Source organism: Stegodyphus dumicola, chromosome X1 (genome assembly GCF_044657685.1).
Source record: "Stegodyphus dumicola isolate Sdum_Otavi_A_Nest chromosome X1, ASM4465768v1".
NCBI classification, from domain to species: domain Eukaryota; kingdom Metazoa; phylum Arthropoda; class Arachnida; order Araneae; family Eresidae; genus Stegodyphus; species Stegodyphus dumicola.
Window position 1 is genome coordinate 229,978,482 of NC_140780.1, and position 26,750 is coordinate 230,005,231.

The window sequence follows — 26,750 nt, forward strand, 5'->3', positions numbered from 1 at the left end:
TCCCTTTCTCAGCTGACATGTTTTGCCTTGTTTTAGCCTATTTGCTTTTGCCTACCTAGGTACTTAGCACCTGTCTCCTCCTGCCTAATGTCAAGTGAGATAATGGAGTGTGTAGAAGTGTGGATTCATTACAAAATGCCGCAATTGTTTTCAGTAGCAGGAGTGGTTATAAGAGCGTATAAGTGGGATTTTTAATCAATTAAACCATGGTTTTTTGTTATGCTTGGTTTACTCATATATTGTGAAGGTGTGTGTAGTGCTTTTATTAATGTGTGTTACAGTGTGCATGTGTCAAAGTATAGTGCAAGTTCACATGCTTTACAGCTATAATAGCTGTAGCAGCATTCAGTATGTGTACATGGTGCTTTCAGAAGCAGTGTCTGTTTTTAAATGCGAAATCATGTTGAATTTTTTGTTGTATGTACATCGATATTTTGTGTGTATTTATATTGTATCTGAATAAGCATCAACTATTTCCATAAACCTAAATAGCTATGAATCTTTTTTTCCCCCTTTAAAATCAGTGTAGATAGTAGTCCATGTAATACATTGCCTCTAAATTTTATAGTGGAAATTTTTAATGTAGTTTCTTTAATTTCATGTCCCTTATTTTTATGGGTTTTAAAAATACTGAGCAGATCATGTTTTTCATTTGGTAGAATAATATGAGTGGTGTATTAACCTGTAGCCCTTTTCTAGGGTAAAAAGAAAGGACAAAAGAGTGGCCGGAACAAAAAATCTAACAAAAGCAAAAACAATCAGCGTAAAAACAACAAGAAGTCCAACGTTCCTTATACTGGTAATGATTTGTCAGCAAAAATTTATTCCACTATGGAGAAACATAAAGAGGTAAGAAATTTCATTTTCTAATAAAACAAACTCTATTTGAATGTTATAATTAACTGTGCGGTAAAAGTTTCATCATTCTACTTGTAATATCACTTTATTAAATTCTTACACAACGGACTGGTTGGTTTCATGAGTTCGTAAAATTGAGAATCTCTAGTTTTAACTTGCTCGCCAGTGGCCAAGCTGTAAAGTCACGGAATGCTGGTAACTTGAGCTGGGTTTGATTTCTGACGAAAAGGCTGGCTGCATGGCCATTTTCGTGGTTTTCCACCTTTGTAGTGTAGATGCAAGCCAGTTTCCTGCAGAAAGTAGTCCTTCGCGAAGGCATTCCTCCCGTTAGGCAGGTGGCCCTTGTGTCCTTTGCCGTAATCACATAAACCTAAACCTAGTTTTAACTTGAAGCATTTTACTTGTTGCAGCTTTTAGCATTTTCATTCAGGAATTAGTGCCTTTGAGTCAGTTTTCTTTGAATATTTTCCTATGGGCCATCTAAGAGCATTTGGCTTAGTTTACCAAATATTATGTAAAAGTATATTCTCAACACCCCTCCAAAAAAAAGTTAATCTGAATCTCTTAAATCCATCTCCCATTATTAGTAAAACTTCATAGGTATATGAAGCAGAAATCCTATTTCTTGCTGAAGTAGGAGTTGCCTGTGTTAGGTAGAAGTTAATATGATTGAGAATTTTTGAGTTTCTTATTGTTTTTTAACCCATCGAGTTTGAAAACTTGTGAAAAGCTGGGATGAAATTACACTAAAGTTCGCCTTTTTATGCTCATTTATATTTTATAACAACAAAAATCATTCTTTTTACTTTCTTTTACTAAATAGTCTTTATTTTGCCAACTCTCTGCAGTTGAGAAGTTAAGTGGATTTATCTATTTTCTTGATGCTTAGGTCCAAGAAATAGGGTAAACTGGTGCCTTTTTAATGTCAAATATGAAATTTTAGCAGTATTTTCCGGATTTATGGAATTGCATTTTGATTGACCTGATTCTCAGATCTGTGTGTTTCTGGTCCTGTTTTGCAGCTTTTAAAAATGTCTGCATGCAGAGAAGCCCTTCATGTTAATGATTAGGTGTAAGATTAGTTGTTAAGCAAATACTGTATATCTGTTTTTGAGGGAGGAGTGGTCAACTAAGTATCAATCAGTGAATAAGCTTTCATGTGTTTTGTTGGATAGATTTTGTACCTTTTCTAATTTATGACACCTTTGTAGTGATACCATACCCGCTTCTTGAATGTAGTTCCAGTCTATTGTCGCGTAGTTTGACTTGTCTATTATTTATAGTTTCCTAGTGAGGTCACTACTAAGTTAATATGATAGGAAAACATAAATTGCCAGTAATTAATATATGCTTTATAAAAACTAAGCCAGCTTATCTAGAACTAAAATAATGTGCATGAAATGATGATGAGGATGATAGTCTGGCATTACCTGTAGTCGGATTAAGTAAATTTTCTACCTGAATTAGCTTCTCTCCCTTCCAGAATTTTTTTTTTTTTCTTTTTATTCTTACAAAGTTGGTATGTCTATTGTAATATTTGCTATTGAGTCATAATTAGTTTGGCTAGATTTCACTTTTGAGCATTTTGCTCGAATAATGAATTAGAGCTCGGTAGAAGTTATGGTGAAGAAGCTGTATGATTAATTATAGTGTATTATATATTTTTAATCATCATACCATCATTTTAATAAAAATCCTAGTCCTTTTATGTAAATTTTTTTAAAAAATAAAAGTGTTTAATATGTATAACTTCATACCTGCCAACTTTTACGAATTTTTCGTAATTTTTACGAAAATGCGTTTGTCTTTACGATTTTACGATCGTAATCCATTTTTTACAATTTTTTTCCTTTTTCAAGTGTTTTTAGTGATTTTTGTCGAAATTTTAGAATTTTTCGCCAATAGCATCGTGTTTTACCGCCAACTACCGACTACTTCGAATCCAGTAACCTGCGGTTTCTCCCAACTCGTCGCTTAACCAGCCAATCCAATGTGCTGAACTTGTTTCTCTGACTCTTTTCTTTGTGGGCGCCAGATTATTTTTTTCGCGTTTGCTTCAGCAGCAAGGGAAATTACTCAGCGAGTGTGGATTGTCGCATTCTCTTTTTTTTTTTTTTTTTTTTTTTTTTTTTTGTTTGCACATGCTACGAATTTTTTTAATACGTCGTTGTTACGAAATGAGTTCAAAAAAACCGTATTCTCAATATTTTCGGCCTGCCTAGAAAGCCGAATTTCCAACAATTAAAGAATCCTTCAAAGGAATTAACTATGCATTTTGCAACGTGTGCGTGTGTGACTTCATAATAAGTCACGGTGGAAGAAGCGACATTGTGAAGCATGTTAAGTCTTAAAAAGCATGAAGTTAATGCTTCGGCTTCGACAAATTACACAACCTGGGACTCACAGGCTACATCACAAACATAATTAAATCCTACCTAACCGGTAGACACTTTGTCGTTCATGTTTCTGGTTCATTATCCACAAACCGGCCTATACGGGCTGGTGTTCCACAGGGATCCCTTCTGGGCCCTACCCTATTCAATATTTACGTGAACGACATCCCCACTACACACAACACAACACTAGCCATGTATGCAGACGACACAGCGATACTTACGCAAAGTGCATTTGTTAGTTCAGCAATACAACAGCTACAACACCACATCCACTCGCTAGAGACTTGGCTGACCAAATGGAAAGTCAAAGTGAATGTCGACAAGACACATGCCATACTGTTTACTACTAAGAAGAATTTCCCGACTCACCTGCAAATGTATGGTGTGGACATACATTTGCAGGTCAAGCAGGTCCCTTATCTTGGGGTGATCCTCAGTAAATCTTACATGGAACCCACACATTACACATATTCTCAGGAAGTTTCGAGCTAGTAAAGCTTCACTCTTCCCCTTAATTGCTCGAAACAGTGTTCTATCTATTGATAATAAGTTGCTCATTTACAAAACCATGTTGCGTCTAATTCTTAGTTATGCATGCCCCATCTGGGCATACTCGTGCAAAAGTTTGAGAAGGCAGTTACAAGCTGCCCAAAACGGGGTATTGCGTATGATATGTAATGCCCCCTTGTACATTCGGAATAGCCAAATTCGTAAAGAGTTAAGAATAGAGGATCTTTGTGATTTTTATTGCCGCCTATCTAGGGCATTTTATGATAAACAGGAACTTCTGGACAATCCTGTGGTTGTTAACTATTGTTATGATACTAGGGACCCCAATTTCAGTAAATGCCCAAGGGCGATCCTAAATGTTAGTAATGTGTAATTTTGTATCTGTGTTATGCAAATTGTTGCTCAGATATTGTTCTTTTTTCCTTCTGACTGCTTTTTGTTTTTGCTAGTGGCACTAAGGCGTCGCACTTCGTATTTTCTTTCTCTTGTGTGTACATGTATTCTTCTGTGAAATAGTTGTTAAAAAAATAGTTAATTGTGTATCGATTAGTAATTAGGTGCTTAAGGGAAAAAATATGTATTTAGCTATTGGCAATTATGAATTTAAACTCTTGCTCATTTAATTATTTAGCACATTCAGTTATATTTCTCAGAATTTGAAACTTTTATCATGTTATTCGATGAGGGGTAGGGCTATGGCGCCCAGGCACCCTGGTGGTTAAGCACCGCAGTTCAACTCGACAACGTCAAAGAAAATGGATGATTTTTTTTTTTTTTCAAATTCGGCTACGAATTCGAATGCCGATGTCATTTTGGCAGTGTTTGTTTATTGCATTCCTCATCGAACATAACGTGCCGCTAAGCGCTGCCGATCACGCCGGTCAATTTTCCAGATGGATGCTTCCCGACTCCAAGATTGCTCAGAAATATGCTTGTGCTCACACGAAAACATCTTCTATTGTGAACGAAACTGCTTGCGATGCACAAAGTAAAACGATAGCTGCACTCCAGAATTCAGCATTTTCATTGTCAATCGATGGCAGCAACGACTGCGCTTGGAAGCTTTACCCCATCGTTGTCACATATTTCTGTGATGTTTTTAATGAAATGAAAACTCATCTTTTGCGTCTTCCATTGTTAAATGGAGACGTTACGGGGGAAAATATTGCCTCCTTAGTAATTAATGAGTTGAAACAACTTAACATCCCAATATCAAACTGCATTTCATTTGGTGCAGATAATGCTCATGTCATGGTGGGTGACAAAAAGGGTGTAGCCTCTTTCCTCAAAAAAGAACAAAATGAATTGTTATTGGATGCCCATGCCACTTAATTAATTTGGCAGCAGAAAAAGCTGCAGCTGTAATATCACACAGTAATGCTGAGTGCGAGAGAGTCTTCAGAGTTAAGAAAAACAAAACTATGTTTCGTTCTTCAGTTTCACCAAAAACTCTAGAAAACATTTTAATTGCTAAATGTTATGAGGAAACGAATTGTTATGACTGGAAATTTTCCAAAGAATTTAATTTTTTTTTGTGTAACATTAAGTTCTTGTTTTATGTTTCCTAATAAATTTTTTAGTTACTACTTAATTGAGATTTACTAATGCAAGTACAATTTTCTTGTTTCTATTTGTATAAATTGTTATTTTTTTAATATCAAAGCATGATATTAATTCTTCGTGTTCTTCTGGATTTTGGAGAAATCTTCTGAATTTTTATCTTTAGAGGTTGGCAGGTATGTAACTTGTAAACAAGTTTGTCATGGTTGTAATCCGTTGTTATAGAAATACGCATAATGAAATTAACAAGGAAAGAAATTACATGTGTTAGCATATCCACTTTTCTTTTCCTTTTGAATTTTGTGTCCAATGTTAATGAATGTACACATTCGTAGGTCTTCAGAATAAACTTAAATTCACATTAAACTGCAAAAATGAATGGTGTTTGTTCTGTTTTATATTGTCCAGTATTCTATTACTGATTGAGTATGACATCCATTATGTATTCAGATAGGTTTTCCATTAGTCATGGATACTCAAAAGTTTTAAATTCATGCATAAATCTAAGATATACTCATCTAAAAGTCCTTTTCGTTAACATTGAAGTCTCTGTGAGGTAAAATATAAAATTTTCTTATTGCATTATGTATAAAATCCTCCCCTCCATCCATTTCCTTTTTTCTAATGAAACATAATCAGCCTAGTAAGAACATTTCTGTGATCTTCTTAAATGAAAATTTGTTTGTCATAGGGTTCCCACCCCCAACCAAGCTGCAAAATACTTCAGGGCTGGCTACATTCAAGATACAAATGATGTTTATTGTTTTGTATGCCTATTTCTTTGCACAGAAGTATTTAGAAATATATCGCTTTAATTGGACCATATTATACATTTTCTCATGAAAATAGTCTTCTTTTAAAGTCTGCTTTTATAAATATTTTTATGTAGCAGCTGTTTTATCTTAAAAAATAATATGAAGCTCGAAATTGTGTTAGATTAAGCAATATGAAAGAAAATTACTTATTTTTGTCGTAACTCTTTTTAAGAACTTTTTAAGAATCTGTGTTGCATCACTTACATCATTATTCCATCTACAGTCATTCACAATTCTGTATAGTTCTTGTCCAATTACCATTCAAAGGTGAAACAAAGGAGCCAAGCTTAAATACGCCAACTGCTGAATTAAGCAGTTACTTTTTCTTCCTTCTCTTCTTTACCTAGTTCTGGTTTCAGCATTTACTCCTTTCATTTGGTGTTAACAGATGTGTTACATATATACAAAGTTGTGAGGCACTTACAGCACCCATAATGTTGTGTTAACCAAAAATATATGTTGTAAGTAATTTTTAATGTGCGATTAAAGATATTAATCAAGAATGTCTGGGAATAAATTATCTGTCGAGCTCAGCAAGTCCATTATTCCATCTACGCAACAGTTTCAAGTTATCTACAGCTAAATCTATATATACACACATTGAAGGGTCATTACATTAGGACCACCTATGACATGTAGGAGGACCACCTTTAGCCCTCTAAACTGTCAGCACCCAGCATGGCATTGACTCCACAAGGTGCTGATTGGTCATATGAGGTATCTGGTACCAAGCGCTCACAAATTGACCCTGCAATTCCCGCACATTGTGAGGGGGTTGTGTGTCAACACAACTTTGGGTTTTCCAGGTGGGACCACAAATGCTGTATTGCAGCGGTTCTCAACCGGTGGTACACAAGAAAAATAGGTAGTACTCAAAGGAGAAAAGTATTTTTAACTATTACATTCAAAAATTAAATACTCCAACATCCTGATAAACGTTTTTCTCTAACACTTGTAAATTTATGCAACTTGAGCTTTGTTCAAGAACTTCAGCAAAATATTTTCACTGCTGTTCTCAACTGGTGGTGCAGAAGAGGAAAATAGGTGGTATGTAAAGGAGAAAAGTGTTTTAATTATTAAATAAAAAAATTAAATACTCCATCATCCTGTTAAACTTCTTTCTCTGACCTGAGCTTTATTCAAGAAACAAAATTTGTCATAAATGATGTTCTTAAAAGGAGTAATAGAAATGGATGTTGTATTTAATAAGAAATTTAAGTTTCTGTAATAAGATAATAGTACCTCATTAGATCTTTTAGAGTTGATTGATTTATTAGAATGTCAACTTTAAGTCACCACCATTTCCGGGGCGCTTCTAATCGAAAACAGAGCGATAAGCTCTGTTTTTAATTAGAAGTGGTTTGTTTATATATATATATATATATATATATATTTTGTCTTGTTGCTTTGTATTTCTTACTTTTCTTACTTTTATATATATATATATATATATATATATATATATATATTTATTTTGTCTTGTTGCTTTGTATTTCTTACTTTTCTGTGCGATTTAAGAATATTGGCGTTTGTTTTTGAAGAACTTGTAGTATATTGTGCATTTAAATATTTGTGAAAAAATAATAAAACAAACTAGATTTTTCAAAATGGGAAAATGGCTAGGACTGACTGAGCAGAAAAGTGATGATTCATTGGTGATGGATCCAGGAAAATTTACTAACACTAAGGATGTTGAAAAGGAAAGAAAAATTGTTTATAGGAAATATAATGAAAATTATTTTATCTTTTTATCATTTGGGTTTTCTTGGAATGGATATGAAATGGACCCTCAACCTTAGTGTGTTGTTTGCGGTTAACAACTATCCAATCAAAATATGAAACCATTGTTTCTTAACCCTCTGAGCGTTAATACCAGATTTATCTGGTCATCAGAAATTTTGCTTTCTTTAATAATGTAAATATCATCTCAATGATTGTAAGTTCATGGAAATAAAGACTAAAATAAGTAATTATAAAAACTTAATTAGTAAATGCTGTTTAAATACCGGTTTTCATGACGGATCTAAAATCCTTTGCTGCTCAGAGGATTAAAGGTCTGAAGTAGTACATTTTAAGAGGAAATCAGCACAGTTCAAAAACACTAAACAAGTAATGAAAGGTTTTGTTACTCCAAGTGAAAAAGCTTTGGAATCTAGTCACCTAGCAAGCCTAAGAATTGCCAAGACTGCAGGCTTACACTATGGAAGAAAACCTTACATTTCCAGCAGCTAAAGCTATCATTTTAACATTAGTCAATGAAAATGCGGCTAATGAACTTAATATATTCTGTTATGAAATGATATAGTAAGTTGACGAATTCATGAAATGGCATATTCAGACACACTTATTCAGTTATTAGTTTACATACCTTTCAAAGAATGTGAATGAATTGCCGAAGACTGAATTTCTTCATGCTAGAGCAAAGGCAGATTAAATTTTCAATTCAAATTAAATTGACAAATTCATGTCTGAGAATGATGGTCCTTGGAATAAGTGCATTGTTTTATGCAGTGACAGAGCTTAAGCTTTAACAGGAAAACATTCTGGTGTTATTTCTGAAATAAAGAACTAAAATCTGAATCTAAATTTCCTCGCTGCTCCATTCATCATGAAAGCTTTAGTAGCCAAAATAATCCCTGAAACCTGAAAATTGTTTTGAATCAAACTGTGAAAATTGTTAATTTTATTAAAAGCTGAGCTTCAAGATTATTTACAGTTTTATGTAAAGAGATGGGCAGTGATTATGAATCGCTTTTGTTACATTTCGAAGAGAGGTGGTTATCCAGAGGCAAAGTTTTAAATTGTCTTTTTGAACTTCAATCAGAAATTCAAATTTTTCTCTGTGATTAAATATTTGGAATAGCAAAAATGATTTTTTAGAGAACGTATAGCATATTGACACTTTTGGAAAGTTAAATGAATTAAATTTAGGATTACGCAGACAAAGTGTTAAATTGTTTATCATTAGAGATAAAAAAAAAATTAGATCTAGTAATAAAAGAATTTTGTCATATTTAAAGCTCTTTACCACTTTAAGAAAGCTTTCTAACCAAAAATAATTTGAAAATATAAGAAATAGCATCCAACATTAAAAATATTTGTTTTCATTGATAAATAATTTCAACATTTATTTTCTCGAGGATTATGAAAAAGAAATCCATTTTGTTAGGATTAGAAATCCATTTTGTTCAAATGTATCTGAAATTTTATCTTGTGAAGAAACAGAACAGTTGATAGAAAATTTCCTTTGATTGAGCTCTAACTGAAGCTTTCAAAAATAACACAGTTGCAGCTGAGCCCAAAAAAAAAAAAAAAAAAAAAAATTAAAGGCATTTCAAATAAAGTTATTAAATTTTTATTGCCTTTTTGTGCAACCTATTTGTGTGAACAAGGATTTTCTTCAGTGTCATATTAAAAAAATAAATACAGAGCAAAGTTAAAAATGGATCTTAATTTACAGTTAAAACTAAGTGAAAAAAAAACCAGAGATAAAAAAATATGTTTCTCTTAAACAGGCCCAAATTTCGCACTAAATTTTAAAATTAAGGTATTATAATTTAAATTAAAATGGTAACCAATTTTTTAATATGTGCATATTTAATACAAATAGCCAATAGGCTGTGCAGATGGCAAAAAATATATTTTTTAAATATCTTTATTGATAAATTGAAAAATAGTCATTATAAATTGTGGTGGTACTAATGTTTTTCAATTTTTGTTTAGATGGTATGTGTTAGTCAAAAGGTTGAAAGCCACTGCTCTATTGGATTAATGAGAGGTGAATTTGTAGGCCAAGATATGACTTGAAAGTCGGGAGTGGCGTTATCCTGTTTCTAAACTCCACCCCTGCCTGAAATACTGTTGTCATGCATGGTGAACCTGGTCTGCACAATGTCGGGCATTGTACTATGGGAACTGTGGGTCCTAATGTGCTCCATGGAAACATTACCTACACCAGATAACCTTTGCCACTGGCTTGTCTCCGTCAAACTGTGCATCTGGGAGCCTTTTTTTTATTATTATTATTATTATTATTAAATGTCATGGACGAGAAAATGTAATTCGTCGGACCATGCAGCTTTCTTCTATTCTTCTGATGCCCAATTCCAATGTTTCGTGGGCCATAGCAGACGCAGCCGGCAATGATATCCATCAGTGCAGGGACATGCTTCAGCCTCCATCTGCATAGGCCAATACGCAGCAATGAATGCTGCACAGCGTTGAGAAACACTGTCTGGGACACCATTGTTGTAGCTTTTCGGTCATGGCAAACAATGCAAAGTTATCTTCGCTGTCCTCTGGAATCAATATGCCATCAACAACGTATAAAAGAAGCTAGAACTAATAATCAAAGAATTCAATAATGTTTTAAGCTTTATACCACTTTTAGAATGTTTTCTAACCAAAAATAATTTAAAATAAAAGAGTTAGCATCTGACATTGGCCTGCGACTTATCATTTCACCATCATACACCACTTTCAATATGTGTTTTGCAACATGTGTCCATGAATAGCCCACTGAATGCGTCGTTTCTGATATTGATATTCCCAGTCCCCGAGCCATAACCATTTAACCTTTATCGAAGTCTGATAAATCAGCTGCTTTTCCCATTATGTCACTAATTGCACTGTTTTGGAAGGCAGTGAATAGCCTCTTTATATACTCTTAACATTCTTAACATCAGCTGTGCATGCAGAGTGGTTTTGTTTATGGAGGGAGGGTGATCATAATGTAATGGCTCTTCAGTGTAATTATTTATATGATATATACACTCAAAAGTCGTTAATCCGGACTCGTCGGGACTTCGTCGATTCCGGATTATAGATCATCAGTTTAAATCTAAGATGGCATGCAGAAATTCTAAAATTAAAAATATGAAACCGTAATTTATGAAATAAAGAACAATTATGATCTAAAGGGTCTCAAAATTTGCAAAAAGAAAAAGCTTAATATTTATTTACATATTAACAAATATATATCGGAAATTCTATTTGATATAATCGAAAGTTTAAGCTTACTTTTATAAAATTGCTCTTACAGTCTGCAAAAAATAATAAGCCGGATCCAATTCGAAAATTAAGGAACAACGCAATCATCAACATTAACTGAAATAGATAATTAGATAATTTTAGCTTATACGTCCATTATACATAAAACGTGCACGCGAAAACGTATTCTGAACTTGCGCACACTCATATGCGAAGTCGTAAAAGTTCTTACGCGCACGCGGAAGCACCTATGTGCATGTGTCAACGCTGCGCATGCACAGAAAGTTTTTAGTTTTGAGGTCCGGGTTATAGATCATTCCGAATTATGTGTGTCCGAATTAACGACTTTTGACTGTATACATATATAAGAATTTTGGATGTATCTAATTTAGTAAATATATATAGCTGTTCCAGTTTGTATTTTCAATAAAATGACTTCAATGGTTATGTATTGACAGCAGAAAAATATTTGGGTAATTTTATCATTTACAAAAATAATTTTGTGTTACAGGTACATAATAAAAGTTAAAAAAGTGATGTTTGCATTTTATCGGTTCATTTTCAGTCCAGAGTTTAATAGTAGAATTAATATTCTTTTTTACTTCCTTGTTATTTAACAAATTTTATTTCAATTAGGTTTTCTTTGTGATTCGTCTGCATTCTGTTCAAGCTGCTGCTAGTTTACCTCCTATTGTGGATCCTGATCCTTTTATTACATGTGATATGATGGATGGTAGAGATGCATTTTTAACACTGGCTAGAGAAAAACATTATGAATTTTCTTCATTGCGTAGAACAAAATTTTCAACTATGGCTATGTTGTATGAATTGCATAATCAAGGTCAAGATCGTTTTGTTTATACTTGTAATAACTGCAAGAAACATGTCGAAACAAGATATCATTGCACTGTTTGTGATGTAAGTATTCTCCTTAGTTTAAGGAATACATTTGTATAATAACTGGCTGAGCTTGAATTTTAATTACCAGAAGTAGTGTATGTGAAAATGTGCTGTATATGTGTAACTTGCGTGTTTATACTGATTTTTTCATTTTAGGATTTTGATTTGTGTGTGAATTGTTTTGACAAAGAGGGCCATAATCACAAAATGGAAAAATTGGGCTTTGGCTTAGATGATGATTCTGCAACTTGTGATCAAAAGCAGACTAATCCCCAAGAATCTAGAAGGTTGTCTATTCAACGATGTATACAATCCTTGGTACATGCATGCCAGTGTCGAGATGCAAACTGTCGTTTGCCTAGCTGTCAGAAGATGAAAAGAGTTGTTCAGCATGCAAAGAGTTGCAAAAGGAAAACAAATGGTGGCTGTCCAATCTGTAAACAGCTTATTGCGTTATGCTGTTATCATGCTAAGCATTGCCAGGTAAAATAATTCATTTTTCATTCATTGATATTTCTTGTCCTGTTTGTATTCAGTAACTTCTAAAAGAAATCGAAAATTTTATATGTAGCTATTAATTCAGATAATCACAGCGCTACCAAGAATTAATAACCAGAAATGAATTTTACTCACTACAATACAGATGATTTTTTTTATTGATGAGTGAGTCGAGTGCTATTATAAAAGTGTTAAATAAACTCAAATTGCTATTGGTCCGTTACAGTTGGTAAGTCAGTTTTATTGGGCTTTAGTTATGAATGTAAAACAGGTTATTCAAGCTAATCCATTAAAAAAATTTTATATTACCTGAATTTTTATATGTTAAAAGAATTCATATTTATGCAGTTGAAAATGCTGTGTATAACCAGGGCCAGGATTCAGAAAATTTCGAGGGTCACAACTATATTTTTAATAGCCAAAATTTCTTACTTATTGTGAAAAGAAACATTTGAAGTAAAGTACTTCAAATGTTTCTAACTATGTAACTAATATGGTTGCAAGTAAATATAAATAAGGAATAATATTTCTCCTGTTATGTAGTCAGGAAAATTAATTTCTTTGATTTACAATTCTGAAACTGTTGTGCAGTGCAAATAGATTTCCTTTTTCTGACAGAAAGCCCAGCATTTTCTTCTGAGAAGAACATTCAGGTAGTTGTCAGAATTAATTTTAAACCTCTATTGTTTGGAAGAAAATTCGTATAAATTAAATTTGTCATCCAATTGTTATAATTCTTGGTACATTATGAGAACATTCAGGTAGTTGTCAGAAATAATTTTTAACCTTTATTGCTTTATTGTTATATTTTCCTTAAAAATTTTATAAAATACTCATTCTAGAATAATATAATTTTTCCTTTATCTCACAATTAAATATATATGGGAAAATATCCAAACAATCGCAGATTTTATTTAACACGACACATAATTAAAATTAAAAACTATTAAAATTGTCTTTCATAAAAATTCAATGTGCAAACAATGAAAAGGAAGCAATATTTCAAAAAAGAGACTATGATTTTCTTTGAAACATGGGTGTACGCAAAATCCAATGTTGCAAATGTCATAGGAATAGAATATCAGCAAATTTGACTCATTTAGCATTTGTGTATCTTCTACGGTCAAATAGCGCTTTCGTTTTGCCATTAAAAAAAATAGAACACCAGCAATAGAACATTAAAAACAGAATAGGTGTATTTAATTATGTGCTTTGCCATAATTAAATACACCTATTCTGGAAAATGAATTATCACCACCAGAATATTTAATCATCATACAGACAAACACAGATTTAAAACACATTAAGTTTAACCCACCTCACCGCTTGCGAGTGTTTAAATTCAAATACAAACAGAAATTTACGAGTCATCTCGTACATGTTTTAACCCTCCAGGCGGCAAGGCCGTATATATGCGTTTGAAAATAATGGCTCTCATAGCGGCAAGGCAGCATATATACGTAAACCTAAATTTTGGCACGAAACGGCAAAGCAGCATATATACGGCCTGTCTCAGAATGCCCTCCCCTCAGTGCTCTTAATGTAAACTGACAGGTGATAATTTTTCTCTGCGGGGGGTAATTGAGAAGAGGAAACTATTCGCTAGGGGCAAATGGGTTTTATCGTTAGGTTTTGAATAACAGTTCGAAATAAAATCTCGTTCAAAACTTCCAGCTGTTCCAGCTGTTCTGTGCTTATACCAGCTATAGTAAACTTAAATGTTTATATGTAAATGTAAAGAGAATTTTCATTTTCCAGCCTAATTATTCTCCAAATTTTAGATGTAGTTTGGCAAAATGTAATTGGAATTAAAATTAAAATTGCAAGAAACTGCAACAATATTTTGAAATATGTGATTTCAATTATATTGCAGTTGTAATTAGCTTCGCAATTACAATTAGAAAGTAAGTACTTTTTAAATGCAACAATAATGTATGCAATTGCATTTTAATTCTTAAGTCTTACAATTACAATGCAATGATAATCACAAACATTATAATTATATAATCTAATTACAATTAAAAATTTTATTGCATCTAATCACAACTACGGTAATATTAGCTAATTACAACGTAATTTTAATTGCAATTGCAGTTGGTAATTATAACTACGTAATTAGGAAAGTAATTGTCTCTGATAATTAGAATTACTTAACATAGTGAAATTATGATCATAATTGTAATTCTAAGTGTAGTATGCAATTGTAATAAAATTAGTCAATTACTAAGTAATTATAGTTAAAAAGTAGCTGTTTTTTTAATTACAATTACAATTTACGTAATTTCATTTAAATTACAATTACTCTATATTTGTGAAATCCAATTTCATATTCAATACAACTGCAATCATATAATCTAATTACAATTAGACTGTCATTGTAACTCCAGTAAGTAATTAGTAAGTAATTATAATAATGTAATTAGGATACCAATTGTTTCTGATAAAAGCAGTTACGTAGCCCAGGAAAATCATGATCTTAATTGCAAATGTAATTGCAGAATGCAATTGAAAACACATAGTAATTGGAATAATAATATGCAATTATCTTGTAATTACAATGTAACAATTTTTAATTACATATACAATTTACTCATATGCATTTTAATTGTGAAATCTAATTGAATAAACAGTATAACTGTAATTATATAATCTAATAAAAATTACAATGCAATTGTAATGACCTCTTAATTAAAATTGCGCAGCAGATGATTGTAACTATTTAATCAGAAAAACAACTGCCCCTTATAATTTCAGTGACATAGGCTAAGGAAATCGTGATAATATTTGAAAATTACAGTCAATAATAATATATTCGAAATGTTTCTGCATTTTGGATAATGAGTTTTTAAATAATATAACGGGATAATCACCTATAAGAAAAATATTAATATTTTCTGTCATGTCTTCTGAATCATCTAACATATATTGTAGTTTGTGGTACCAGCATAAATAGGAGTTTATTTAAAGGAAATATTTTATATAGACCGAAATGCACATAACGTTAGTAAGCAAATATGTATATTTATGATCTTCGATTTACATGTGAACTTAAATTACAATATTAAGGGAAAGCAAGCAAAGAGTTTATGCCAGTGCAAAGGGATGTTTTCGCAAAGGATTTGTTAAGGGACGCTTGTCTTGTTTGCATTACACAAGAAATAAATCATAAAAATTACATTTATCCTTTTCTTTTCAGAAAGGTTTGGTTTGGTTTATTTAATTATGGCAAAGCACTCTAGGGCTATCTGCCTATGAGGAGGGATGCCTTCGTGGAGGACTTTCTAAGGGAAACTGTCTCGTATACACGTTACACCACGAAACCACGAAAACACCCATGCAGCCAGCCCGTTCGCGAGATTCGAACCTCGGACTGAACTACCAGTGTTCAGCGACTTTACCGCTCGGCCGCTGATGGGCCTCTTTTCAGAAAGGAGATCATCAAGGACTAAACTAAGCCTCATAATTTTATCCAACCTATTGCTTTAGCTGGTAAAAAAGGATTCTGATTAGCAATCAGTATGCTTAATTGCTGTGTGTATTAGACATTTTACTAAATCCATTTATTATGAATTACCACCCAGACAGTAAAGCGGTTCGTGACTCTGGTTGCCGTACCGAAGAGCCTGGGTTCGAATCCCGGATAGGGCATGAATGTAATTTCTTCGTCCTCTTCATAGGTGGCAACGGTGGTCCACGTATTAGTTCCCTCCTTAATAACATGACCGGCTTTAGTAGTGATCAATGTCTATAAACGGCTACTACCTGCCATTGGAAAAAAAATTTACGAATTGGTCTTTTATTCAACAAAACACACATTTTCCATAAATAGTTAAAATGCATTATTCAGTTACAAGTGAAAGTATTTGCATGAACTATTTTCCATTATTGTTTCACGTAAGAACAAATAAAAGTACAATTTTCTTATGCACCTGTGATTGTCATATTATTTGGCTTACGGTAAAGACTGCAAAGATGCTTCTGTGGAAGACTTTCTAAGGGAAACCGGCTCATGTTCACATCACCCGTTAATAAAAGCAGAAAAAGTTCTTTACTTAATTGAATGCAACGTAACGTTTAAGAAGAATGATGTACTCATAGAGAACATTCTAAAATAAAATTATTTGTATTCATGTTACACATAAGGAAATCCACGGAGCTATCTAAACATTTAGATTGTTTGCCAAAATGGGCATCCGATTTGAACTAGTAGTATTCAAAAGACGACTTATTACTCTGCTGAGCGAAAAATCTAATTGCTTTTGAAGTTATATTGTAATTCGAACAATCATTGTATTACAATTATTATTTTTTTCCCCCAATGGCAGATTGTGAACAGTTACAGTGCAACACAGTCCATTAATCTATACAAGGCCAGAAGTTGCAGTCACTTTATTATGGAGGCATCTAATATGTGGGCCACCATCGCCTCCTATGAAAGGACGAATAGTTAAAGCCATGCCTTCTCCGGGATTCGAACCCAGGCCCTTCGGTATCGCAGTCAGGCTTCCCTAACCACTATACCATCTGGGCGGCACAATTACAATTATAACTGCATTAGTTTTAGTTTTAACTACAATGAATTACCAGCTTTTCTCAGTCAATAACAGATAGCTTAAACTTTAAAGATAAATGGAAGGTCTTATAATTTGTCGAATGGCAATATTCTAAGAAAGTGTAGTCTCCAGGATGGTCGAAGTTTAATTACAGTCTTACATTTCGCATACTCGCAGCACTTGCCCAAAGGCTGTTCCAAGATTATTTCTGTTCACCTCATCCATTAATTTTGGAGCAGAATCATGTCTAGAGACATTTTTTTCTGAGGACAATATTTTATATAATAGAAAAAAAAATAATAATAATGCGTCTCCCTCAAGGTGCAGGAAACAATAAGTACTGATAAATTTAATTGAAATTACAATTATAATTTTAGTTAATACAAATACAATGTTACTTTAATGGTTAGAATTACATTATAGTAGTTCTAATGGCAAAAATATCAAATGAGTGTTATAGATTAGTATACTTTTACTTATCACAATATTAAACTTTTAATGCCGTTTTATTTTATTTAGCTTATCACAATATTGAGCTTTTTAATACCGTCGGTACTAAAAAAATGTTTCACTACTGTCATGAAATGTATATTCGATAATAGTTTCTCATTGATGTTTTTCTTATATATTTTTCTGCATAATTCATAAATGTTTGCAATGGAAATAATTCTGAGGCTTTTATAATACTTCTAAATTTTCATAAAATAAAGTTCCATTAAAGTTTACTTGAAGGAGACTCTCAGTGCAAGCACTCGAAAAGAAGTTATGCTACATTTACATATTATGAAACGGTTGAATGTACAGTATTTGCTTGTAACAGCGGTGCTCAATATATCGCGTTTTCTGAAAGAATGCATATGTTGCCTAAAATCGAATTTAAATCACTATAATCAGAATAATTGGCTAAAGTATTAAATTGTAATTTTTACAGCATCAATCGAATTAGTGGATTTTATTGAAGATAAAAATGTGTTGATATTGACAAGCTATATTAGTTTTTGTACTATAATGAATGCTAGCTAGTAGCTATATGAATATAATGAATGTACTATAATGAATGCTACCTAGTAGCTACTCTAGTTAATAGCTAGAGTAAAACTCAGGATATGGTAACATTAAATAAATAAATTAATTAAATTTAAAAAAAAAAGAAGAAGAAGCAGAAAACGAGAGCGAAAAGGAACTGAATACATTCGGAAAGAGAAGGCTTACTATGGTGAAACATTAGAAACGTGTAGGCAAAGTGTTAATACTATATGTGAGAAAATACTAAGGACAAATTGAAAAACATCATAGCTACGTTTGGTGCTTTCTATATTATTTGTAGCAATATTAATATAAGTACCGAAAAATACTTAAAAAATAGGTATTTTCGAAACTTTAAAGGAACAAAATTGCAGTCTGAAAATTTATAGCAGCGGAACTTTTGAAGTAATTTCATGCCTTCTGAAGGTCGCCATGAACATAACAATTTATAACTGTCAGCTTTTACAACTAGGAATCAGATAAACTCTATTGTCTGGTAAACCGGACTGTCTAGTAATGTTTTCGGTACATTCTAGTTTCCAGGAATAGCGATGTATGCAAGCTTTTTCCTCTTTCTGCCCTAAGAATAAACAGCTCATAGGGAAATTCTGAAAAATATATAACACTTTCATATATGTACTCAAACCCTGATATTCACAATAGCGTTTCTTTATTTAGATAGCTTTGAGCATGCAAATTCAGTAAAAATCAGAAAACTAGTACCATACTTATAACAAAGCAGGTTATGTCAGTAAATGAAGGGAATTAAGTACCGGCGATGGCAAGATTTTCCCATGGTTTGAAGACTAAGTAATTTATTCCTTTCAGAAAATTTTCTCGGAAAGCAAATCATCACTTACGGATAGAAGAATGTTCTGAGAACTACGGGACAAATTTATAATGGGAATAAAAGAATGAAAGAAATCGGAAACTCTTTTCTAGTAATCATTTTACTCCTCGAAAGTTGGTTTCAGTATCACCTTTTTAAGAAAATGACACATGAAATGGATTTCAGAAACTGAATCTCGAAATCATCAATAACAATCCAATATTCTGCATTTGTAAATATTTATTTAATTTGCATTTCAACCAAATGTTGAAAACAAAGCGGAAAAAATCTCCTTACAAAAGGGGAAAAAAAAAAAAAAAGATTCCCATTTTTTTTACAGTGATATTCCATTAAATTATATCAGAAAATCATATCACTGATGGATGCAATAAATATTAATTTCAGACATGTTGCCTGTTTATGTTGTTAACTCTCTTTTGCAACTGAACACTGGTAGTTTTGCCTAAGTTTGAATTCCGGCGAATGCGTTCGTTGCTTGGTATTTTGGTGAATTTTAGGTTGAATATATCAAACCAGTTTCCCTGAAAAAGTCATCTACAAACGCATCCTTTTCCTCAAGCAGGTGCCCATCGTATGCTGCCTGACGAATGTGCAAGAATTTTTCTTCTTTTACACAGCTTTCATAATCATATATTACCCACCAGCGACCGAGCGGTAAAGACGCTGAACACTGGTAGTTCGGTCCGAGGTTCGAATCCCGCGAACGGGCTGACTGCATGGTCGTTTTCGTGGTTTTCCCCATGTGTAACGTGTATACGAGCCAGTTTTCCTTAGAAAGTCCTCCACGAAAGCATCTCTCCATTTAGGCAGATAACCCTCATGTGCTTTGCCTTGAATAGCACCATAACAATAATACCATAATCATATATTATATTATTGAACATTTTTAATTTGCAAAACTATAAGTTATGGAAAACTCAATGACGTATTTATTTAGATAAATAAAAAGATAAAAATTAAATGCGTCATCGGCATCATTTTGTTAGTAATATCATTATATAATCTATTGTACTTTTTTTTTTTTTTTTTTTAAGTGTACTGGGGAATTAAAGAAAATTTCTCAAAAGTATCATCATATTTTCATAAACTGATATATAGTGTTAAATTATTATATTAAATTTCAGTTTATTATAGCAGAAATCGTAAATAGCTACATTATGTATAGCTCTTGCTTCCCTGAGCTTTCAGAAGTTAATCTGCGTCCATCCGCATAATCGAGGAGCAGGTCGATTTGTTTCTCAGTACAATCGCTGTGGGATCTTAATTCTACTGACCGATGTTCTATAAATTTAAAATATTTTACGCTGCCTAAATTCTGTAGCTCTCTACATTCTAAAACTTTTGCCGTTGTCAAGTGCCAAATTCTTAGAATTTCGCCATCCCTAAATTTTCTTGTTCGATGCCTCTTTAAATTCTAAGAATTTTTCAGCCATTAATCTGCCTCCTGGCCAGACGTGTTTTTCGATGCCACATATGTCACTGAAAAAGTTGAAAAATCGGAATTTTAAAAGCAAACTTCGTACTTTTCATCAAATAAATTTTATTGATTAGCAGTGCTATGGAAGCATTAAAACATTTATGTAATAAATACACAAATACTTCAGAAACATTTTTTTCTCTCTACTGAAGAAAGGCCTGTCTCTGACTACCTGCGAATTTGATTAAGTTTTATCCAAAATCTACGTCAATGCGTTTCTTTTTGGCCTAATATTAAATTTTACATTGGCATGTTCCTGTCCCTGCTTGATGTTGTTAAGATTTATTCAAAACTTACTGTTCTTATTTCTTATTTTAAAACAAACAGTTTAAATGGAAATCCTCAGCTTGCTTTTATTTATTTAAATACTAACATTTGATAATGTGAATTGAGATCAAGAAGTAATTTGCGTATTTGAACCCAAAAAAATGTTAAACACCAATTTTGAAGCTTTTGTTTTGGTTTGCTTTATTTTTCCTTCAAAGCATGCGAGAGCTATCTGCCTAAAGGGAGGAATGCCTCTGTGGAGGACATTCTAAGAAAAACTTACTCGCGCCCGCATTATGCACAGAGAAAACCACAAAAATTCCACTTTGAAAGGTAAAAGTGTCTAATTTTTTAGAGCGAGATTTTCCTAACAATGAATTTTAGCAATTTAATACAAGTGCTATATTTAATTAAGAATTAAAACAATGTTCTTTTGTGATTTACGTAAGGTAACTCTTTCTGTCAAAAATAATCATATGAAAATGCACCGAATTTCAGTACCATGTAATTTAGTTCGGAAACTGAGAGGTATCTGTGACTTCTTGTCTATATGTAGAAAATTTTTAATAAGGTTATTATAACTGAAATTTGTTTCAAAATATTCAATATTTCATAACTTCTATCAACCAATAAATGCGATAAAGGTAAACTCCCCTTTTATAAATATGAAACAAGATAAACGAAAAATTTGTGGTAAAATGAATTACAAACATTATGTCGATATGACTGACACTGAGCATGTGTTTGTTATTTTAATAGTAATTTAATTATCAATTAGATGTAGCTTTCAATAGGAATTAGGTATTTTAAGCCTCTTATAAATTTTTTCTTAGCGTTAAAGCTCGATAACATGAATTAAAAGCAGAAAATTAGTTAAACTACACTGTCTCACTAGTCGTAAGATTATATTACTGAAATATGCATATAAAAACAAATTAACATTCTATAAACGTACATTAAAATACCGAAACGCAATAAAAATCAATAACATTTATACTTTAAAAGCAACAAAGCCGGGCTCATGTGAATCACTAGAAGAGGCGCCAAATTGGCTATACGAATTCGAAAATTACTTTAATTATTAGAGGAAATAGGCTTCGTCAAATTTAAATTAATAAAACAAACCAAAAAAATTGCAAGAAAACCTGGAAATTAATGCAATATGCATTTCAGTGTTATTTCTTATTTATCAAAAACGAATTTTTTAACGTTTTCATTTGAAAATTATAAATAATTGGCTACATTATTTCTCTGAATTTATAAAACTACGATTAAAAAATACTTTAAGAATTATGGTATAATTATGCTATAAGAGTTATGACATTTTGATTTAATACAAGTGTAGCTATTTTTATATTTATATGGACGCGCATTGACCTTTCTGCCTCAGGTGAAAAATTATCTTGGCACGGCTCTGATAAGCAATTAAGATTAGAAATATGCACAAAATTAGTAACAAGGCAATACAAAACTTCCTTTTCTGTTTTGGATTTCGAGAAAAAAATATCTTTTTTCGTCTAACCAAAGCATGGACACAAAACGTGTTCCTTCCTCCGTAAGGGCAAAAGCAGCCCATCTGCTTGCTCGCCTCTAGGCGGTAATCAAAGGACAGTAGGAAACCATCACTTAAGTGAAACGACTTGTTGATCGCCCTACAAGAAGGGGGGAAGAAAATCTAACAAAGGCCGTTTTCAGGACAATTTTGGTTCACACTAAATGAAAAAAAAATTGTAAACATGGTTAATTTTTACTGCAGTTTTCGAGACGTAAATAGATTTGAATGCGAGCCGCCCGGTGGGTTAAGCCATACAAAATATTCGTTTCAATGCCGGAAAAATCTAAGAGTAATTTTAAAAAAGTATCTAATGATAGAGCATCTACTCCACTACATTGTGATAAAAGAATTAAATAATTAAATTAAAATGTATTCCAGAGCATCGAGAACATGTTCACTTGTTTATATGAAATGATGCAGTAAGAGCCAAAACGTTACTCAACACTAACAAATTAGCATTTGTGTATATTCTGCTACGTTCAAATACCTATACCACAAAATTAAAAAGTACCTCAAAGCATCAAGAACATGTGCATTTGTTTATCAACTGACGCAGTTAAAGAGACATTGCATTGCTCAACACCCACCCTTGAATTTTCTCTCATTCCGAAACAAAATACCAAAAATAAAAAAATAGGGATGAAGGTACACATTTATTCTTTCGATATATTTCCCCATAACAGACATACAGCTATATTTAGTGGCAACAAAAAATGTTAATTAAATGTTCTATCTGAAAAGTCAAATGTGGTATGCCCGGCCATAGAGTGAATTAAATGGCGATTCAAATATGACACACCCGGCTGTGAGGTAATGTTTGTTGCTGATGCCACATATAACATGCCCGTACTGAATGGGTTAATGAGCAGTATGGGGGAAATGTTTCTTCAGTCAGGTGTTCAAAATGTGCTAACAACGTGAATTGATGTTTTATCTGACCAGGCAAAATGCTGCCAAAGCAACATAAGTGTGTTGGCGAAATTATAAACTAAGACTAGGCCCGTGTTCCATAAAAACTGTATGTACATGATGTGGGTGAAAATTTTGAAGAACTTTGATGCGAACGTGATTGACTGCGATCTGGATTATGTCTTCTTGCAGAAGTTGTGGAAGTTTTTAATACGATTACTACAGATCCACTGCATACAGGGGAAAAGTGTTGCTGCAGTTAGATGCATCCAAAACCACAGTCCTCAGACTTAAGCTTTCTGTTCTGCATATGTTTTCTTCTTGATTTCATTGTGTCCAGGTGTTGCAACTGCTTTCAGTATGTCCAGACATTGCAACCTAGAGAAGAGAAACAGCATGTTGATTTTGCAAATATTATTTATTTTTCACAGCAAGTAGCTGCTGCAGGCATTAGGGACAGATGTGGTGCAGCTCTCCTTACCTGCGAATTGAAATGTTCACTGGGCTTATGAAAACTTCTCGATGTGCACCATTGTCTTTGTACAAAGCGACCGTGTGTTGTGGAATCGCAAGCACATTTGTCCTCGGTCCATACTTGTTTGAAGAGATCGTTTCCACAGCAACAACAAAATGTCATTGATAACTCTTCATTGATGCAAGTAATGCTCTTCCACAAACTTCTGTTGCCCATGTGTTTGTCAAGTGCTTCAGCATTCATTTTCCGTAACTTTGCAGTTTCATGGCCACAGCCATGAGTTTATCTAAAATCTAAGGTGTACAAATTAAATCCACAAGATTGGTGAGAACGTTAACCCCTTAAGGACCAGCGTCAGGAGAAAGAAGCGCAATCACAGGACCATTTAAGCTGAAATGGATTGTCACCACAGGGCCGCATATTTTCAGTGGTTAAGCCTAATTTTACAAAAAAAATATCATATAAAATCAGCATTTTGATATTATGACTTCAATTGTTGCAGTTGCGTATTTAATGTACTTAGTTTTAACGTGTGTTAATATAAAGAATATCACATTAATAGAAATAAATTAAACAGGTAAAACACTAAAATCATAACTATACACACAGAAATAAATACTGTAAACATGAAAAAAAGTACAAATATAAAATTTTAAAAAACTAAAGAATTTCCTGTATGTAATTAAATTCCAATTTAAAAATTCTGCTGTATGTGAAATAGCTCAAAACAAGGATCGACACACAATCCTACGTTGCATATTTCGCACTCGAAATACGTTGTTTGCTTTCGCTTTTCCTTGGTTTTAGTGCACACAACGCATCTTTTCCGTCAACGTAGATTTTTAGAAACTGTCTTCCACTTAGACAGAAATTTATAGTGTCTGGTCATTTTAGACAAATTTTTAAGTTTTTATGTAAGGTCTCTTAGCCATGGCTAACGGAATGAAACTGAATATAACCCGACACATGTCCCAAAACTTCTTCAAAAGACACTCAGAAATATCTCATCCTCAAACCCTGTGTGACATCAGGTTTATATTAGATAACTTCCTGTTTTTGTAAATCGAAAACAGCATCCACAATGGCCGGAAAGTTATCAAGGAAAGACCCACACTGGCAGAATATCCATTACTGATCACGTCATTATATACATTGTATATGATTACATTATTTGTAAAGTAAATACATTATATACCAAAATATAATGCTTGTATCTTTCATTCAAGGCATTATATATGATGACCTCTTTCCTGAGAAAATGTGAGCAAGACTCATTACGTGTCGAGAAAGCTGATAGTCTTTCCCCTTCTGTAATAATGTTGTAATGTTACTTTTTATTTAACCAAGAAAGCTTATGTTAAGTTTCAAAATAAATAGGAAAAAATAATAATAATAATCCTAACGAAATAAACAAAAACTCCTCTGCCCCTTTAATTCACAGGTACACTTATAAAGAGCCGTGATTTCCAGTTTATTTCAATAAATCTCAAAACTAGAAGCACAAAACAGAAACTAATGCCAGTAGATGAAGGTCAAATGCCGTATGAATCAATCCATGTGAAAACAATTACCACTTAGCTCCATTTGCTGGCTTTTAAAAATTCAAATAAATTGTTCTGTTTTAATGGCACGTATCCAAGACGTTGGGCTGTAGGAGCAGAATCGTTACGTCACGTATACGGGGCGCTGAGCTGGTAGGGGTGGAATTGTTGTGCCGCGTATACGCGAAGCTGGTCCTGGTGTGTTAGAAGCACCATAAAATGTGAAATTACCGAGATTCCTTCTGTGATGTTGCATTCATTGTTGTTTTCAAAGGTCTCTTTCATGGAATGCATTATCCTCTACAAAGGTGAGAACATTGGAAACTTGTAATTGCAATAAAAGTATTTTCTTTCTTCTCTCTTGTGTGCAAGAAAAAAAAAGGTTGGGTGTGGCTATTCAAAAATTTTGAAATTTTTTCAGTGTAGCCATAAACCTGAGAACTCTGTTATTGCATTATATCATTAGTCTTAAGTACATATCATTTCGATTAATTGAGCAGATAGGCTGCTAGGGATTCATACATCGTGTGAAATCTTTTTATTACCATCCTGCATTTCAACGTATCCTATTTAGAAATCTTTAAATAATTTCTGGTAACTCTTGATGGTGGGGCAAGTTGCATATATTTTTAAACTGCAGCTGAAAGTTTGATAGACAACTGTCCAGTACCCTATTTTGAAGGGTTAAGTATTGGAAGTATAGTTAGCAGGTGTCTGGTGTGCTACTGCTGTAAGAAACCAGACGTATTAATGAATTTAAAATTAATGTGCCATAACTGTATGAATTTTACAGTGCATTCAGTGAAGTTTATTGTAAATCATAGTTTGATCTTCCGTTGAGCTACCCACTTTCTTGAAGAGCGTGTCAGAAGTTAAAATTAATTGAAAGGCTAAAAATGCGTTACTTGCAAATATGCTAGAAAGGAAAATTGTTAACCCTTTCAAGACAGCATGCCTTTGTTTAACCATTTGGCCTTTTACAACGAATCATGTCTTAAAATTACTATTTGTATCTAAACATTGCTTATTATTTCACAATTCCTTTCGTTACACTGAAATATATATACGTCATGAAAAGTATACATTTTGTGCCAGTTTGGGTGCACCGGCACGCGACCGACTTGTTTACTATAGCTGGTGCAATTGGCAGATATTGTGTAGGCCCAAGGGGTTAAGATGTTCCCTTGGAACAGGTGGGACTTGAAAGAAATCACGAAGCCTAATTTTAGGGGGGGGAGATTGTCCTAACGCAATTTTTGGTATCATTTTAGATAAATACTTAAGCTGTCACATATGTTAAAAAATGGAGTTTAATAACATTTACATGAAAATATTTTTAAAAAATTGATTACTTTGAAAAATAATTTTGGGGAAGCACTATTTGAATTATTCCTAAGTTTTAATTGACAAAATACAGTAATAAACTTCCAAAATAATAAAGAATACAAGAAAAACTATTTACAAGAATAGTAAAATCTTTCACGAGAAGTGGATAGCAAGCACTCAGTGAGCTCAGTCTCTGATAAAGAAATCACTTGAAATATCGCTTTCCAGCTCTTTAAAAAATGGTT

The 26,750-nt window shown here is 32.9% G+C and overlaps 1 protein-coding gene across 3 annotated transcripts in view; it reads left to right on the forward strand.

The window, feature by feature from the left end:
• nej (CREB binding protein nejire) overlaps window positions 1-26,750 on the forward strand; it is a 201,644-nt gene that overhangs the window by 169,375 nt on the left and 5,519 nt on the right. For 2 of the 3 annotated variants that reach the window (XM_085807012.1, XM_085807014.1), the window contains 3 exons: window positions 700-849; window positions 11,765-12,046; window positions 12,185-12,511. In XM_085807012.1, coding sequence (XP_085663138.1) covers window positions 700-849; window positions 11,765-12,046; window positions 12,185-12,511 — 759 coding nt within the window. The remainder of the gene's footprint in view (window positions 1-699; window positions 850-11,764; window positions 12,047-12,184; window positions 12,512-26,750) is intronic. The other variant, XM_085807013.1, reaches the window with a different exon arrangement.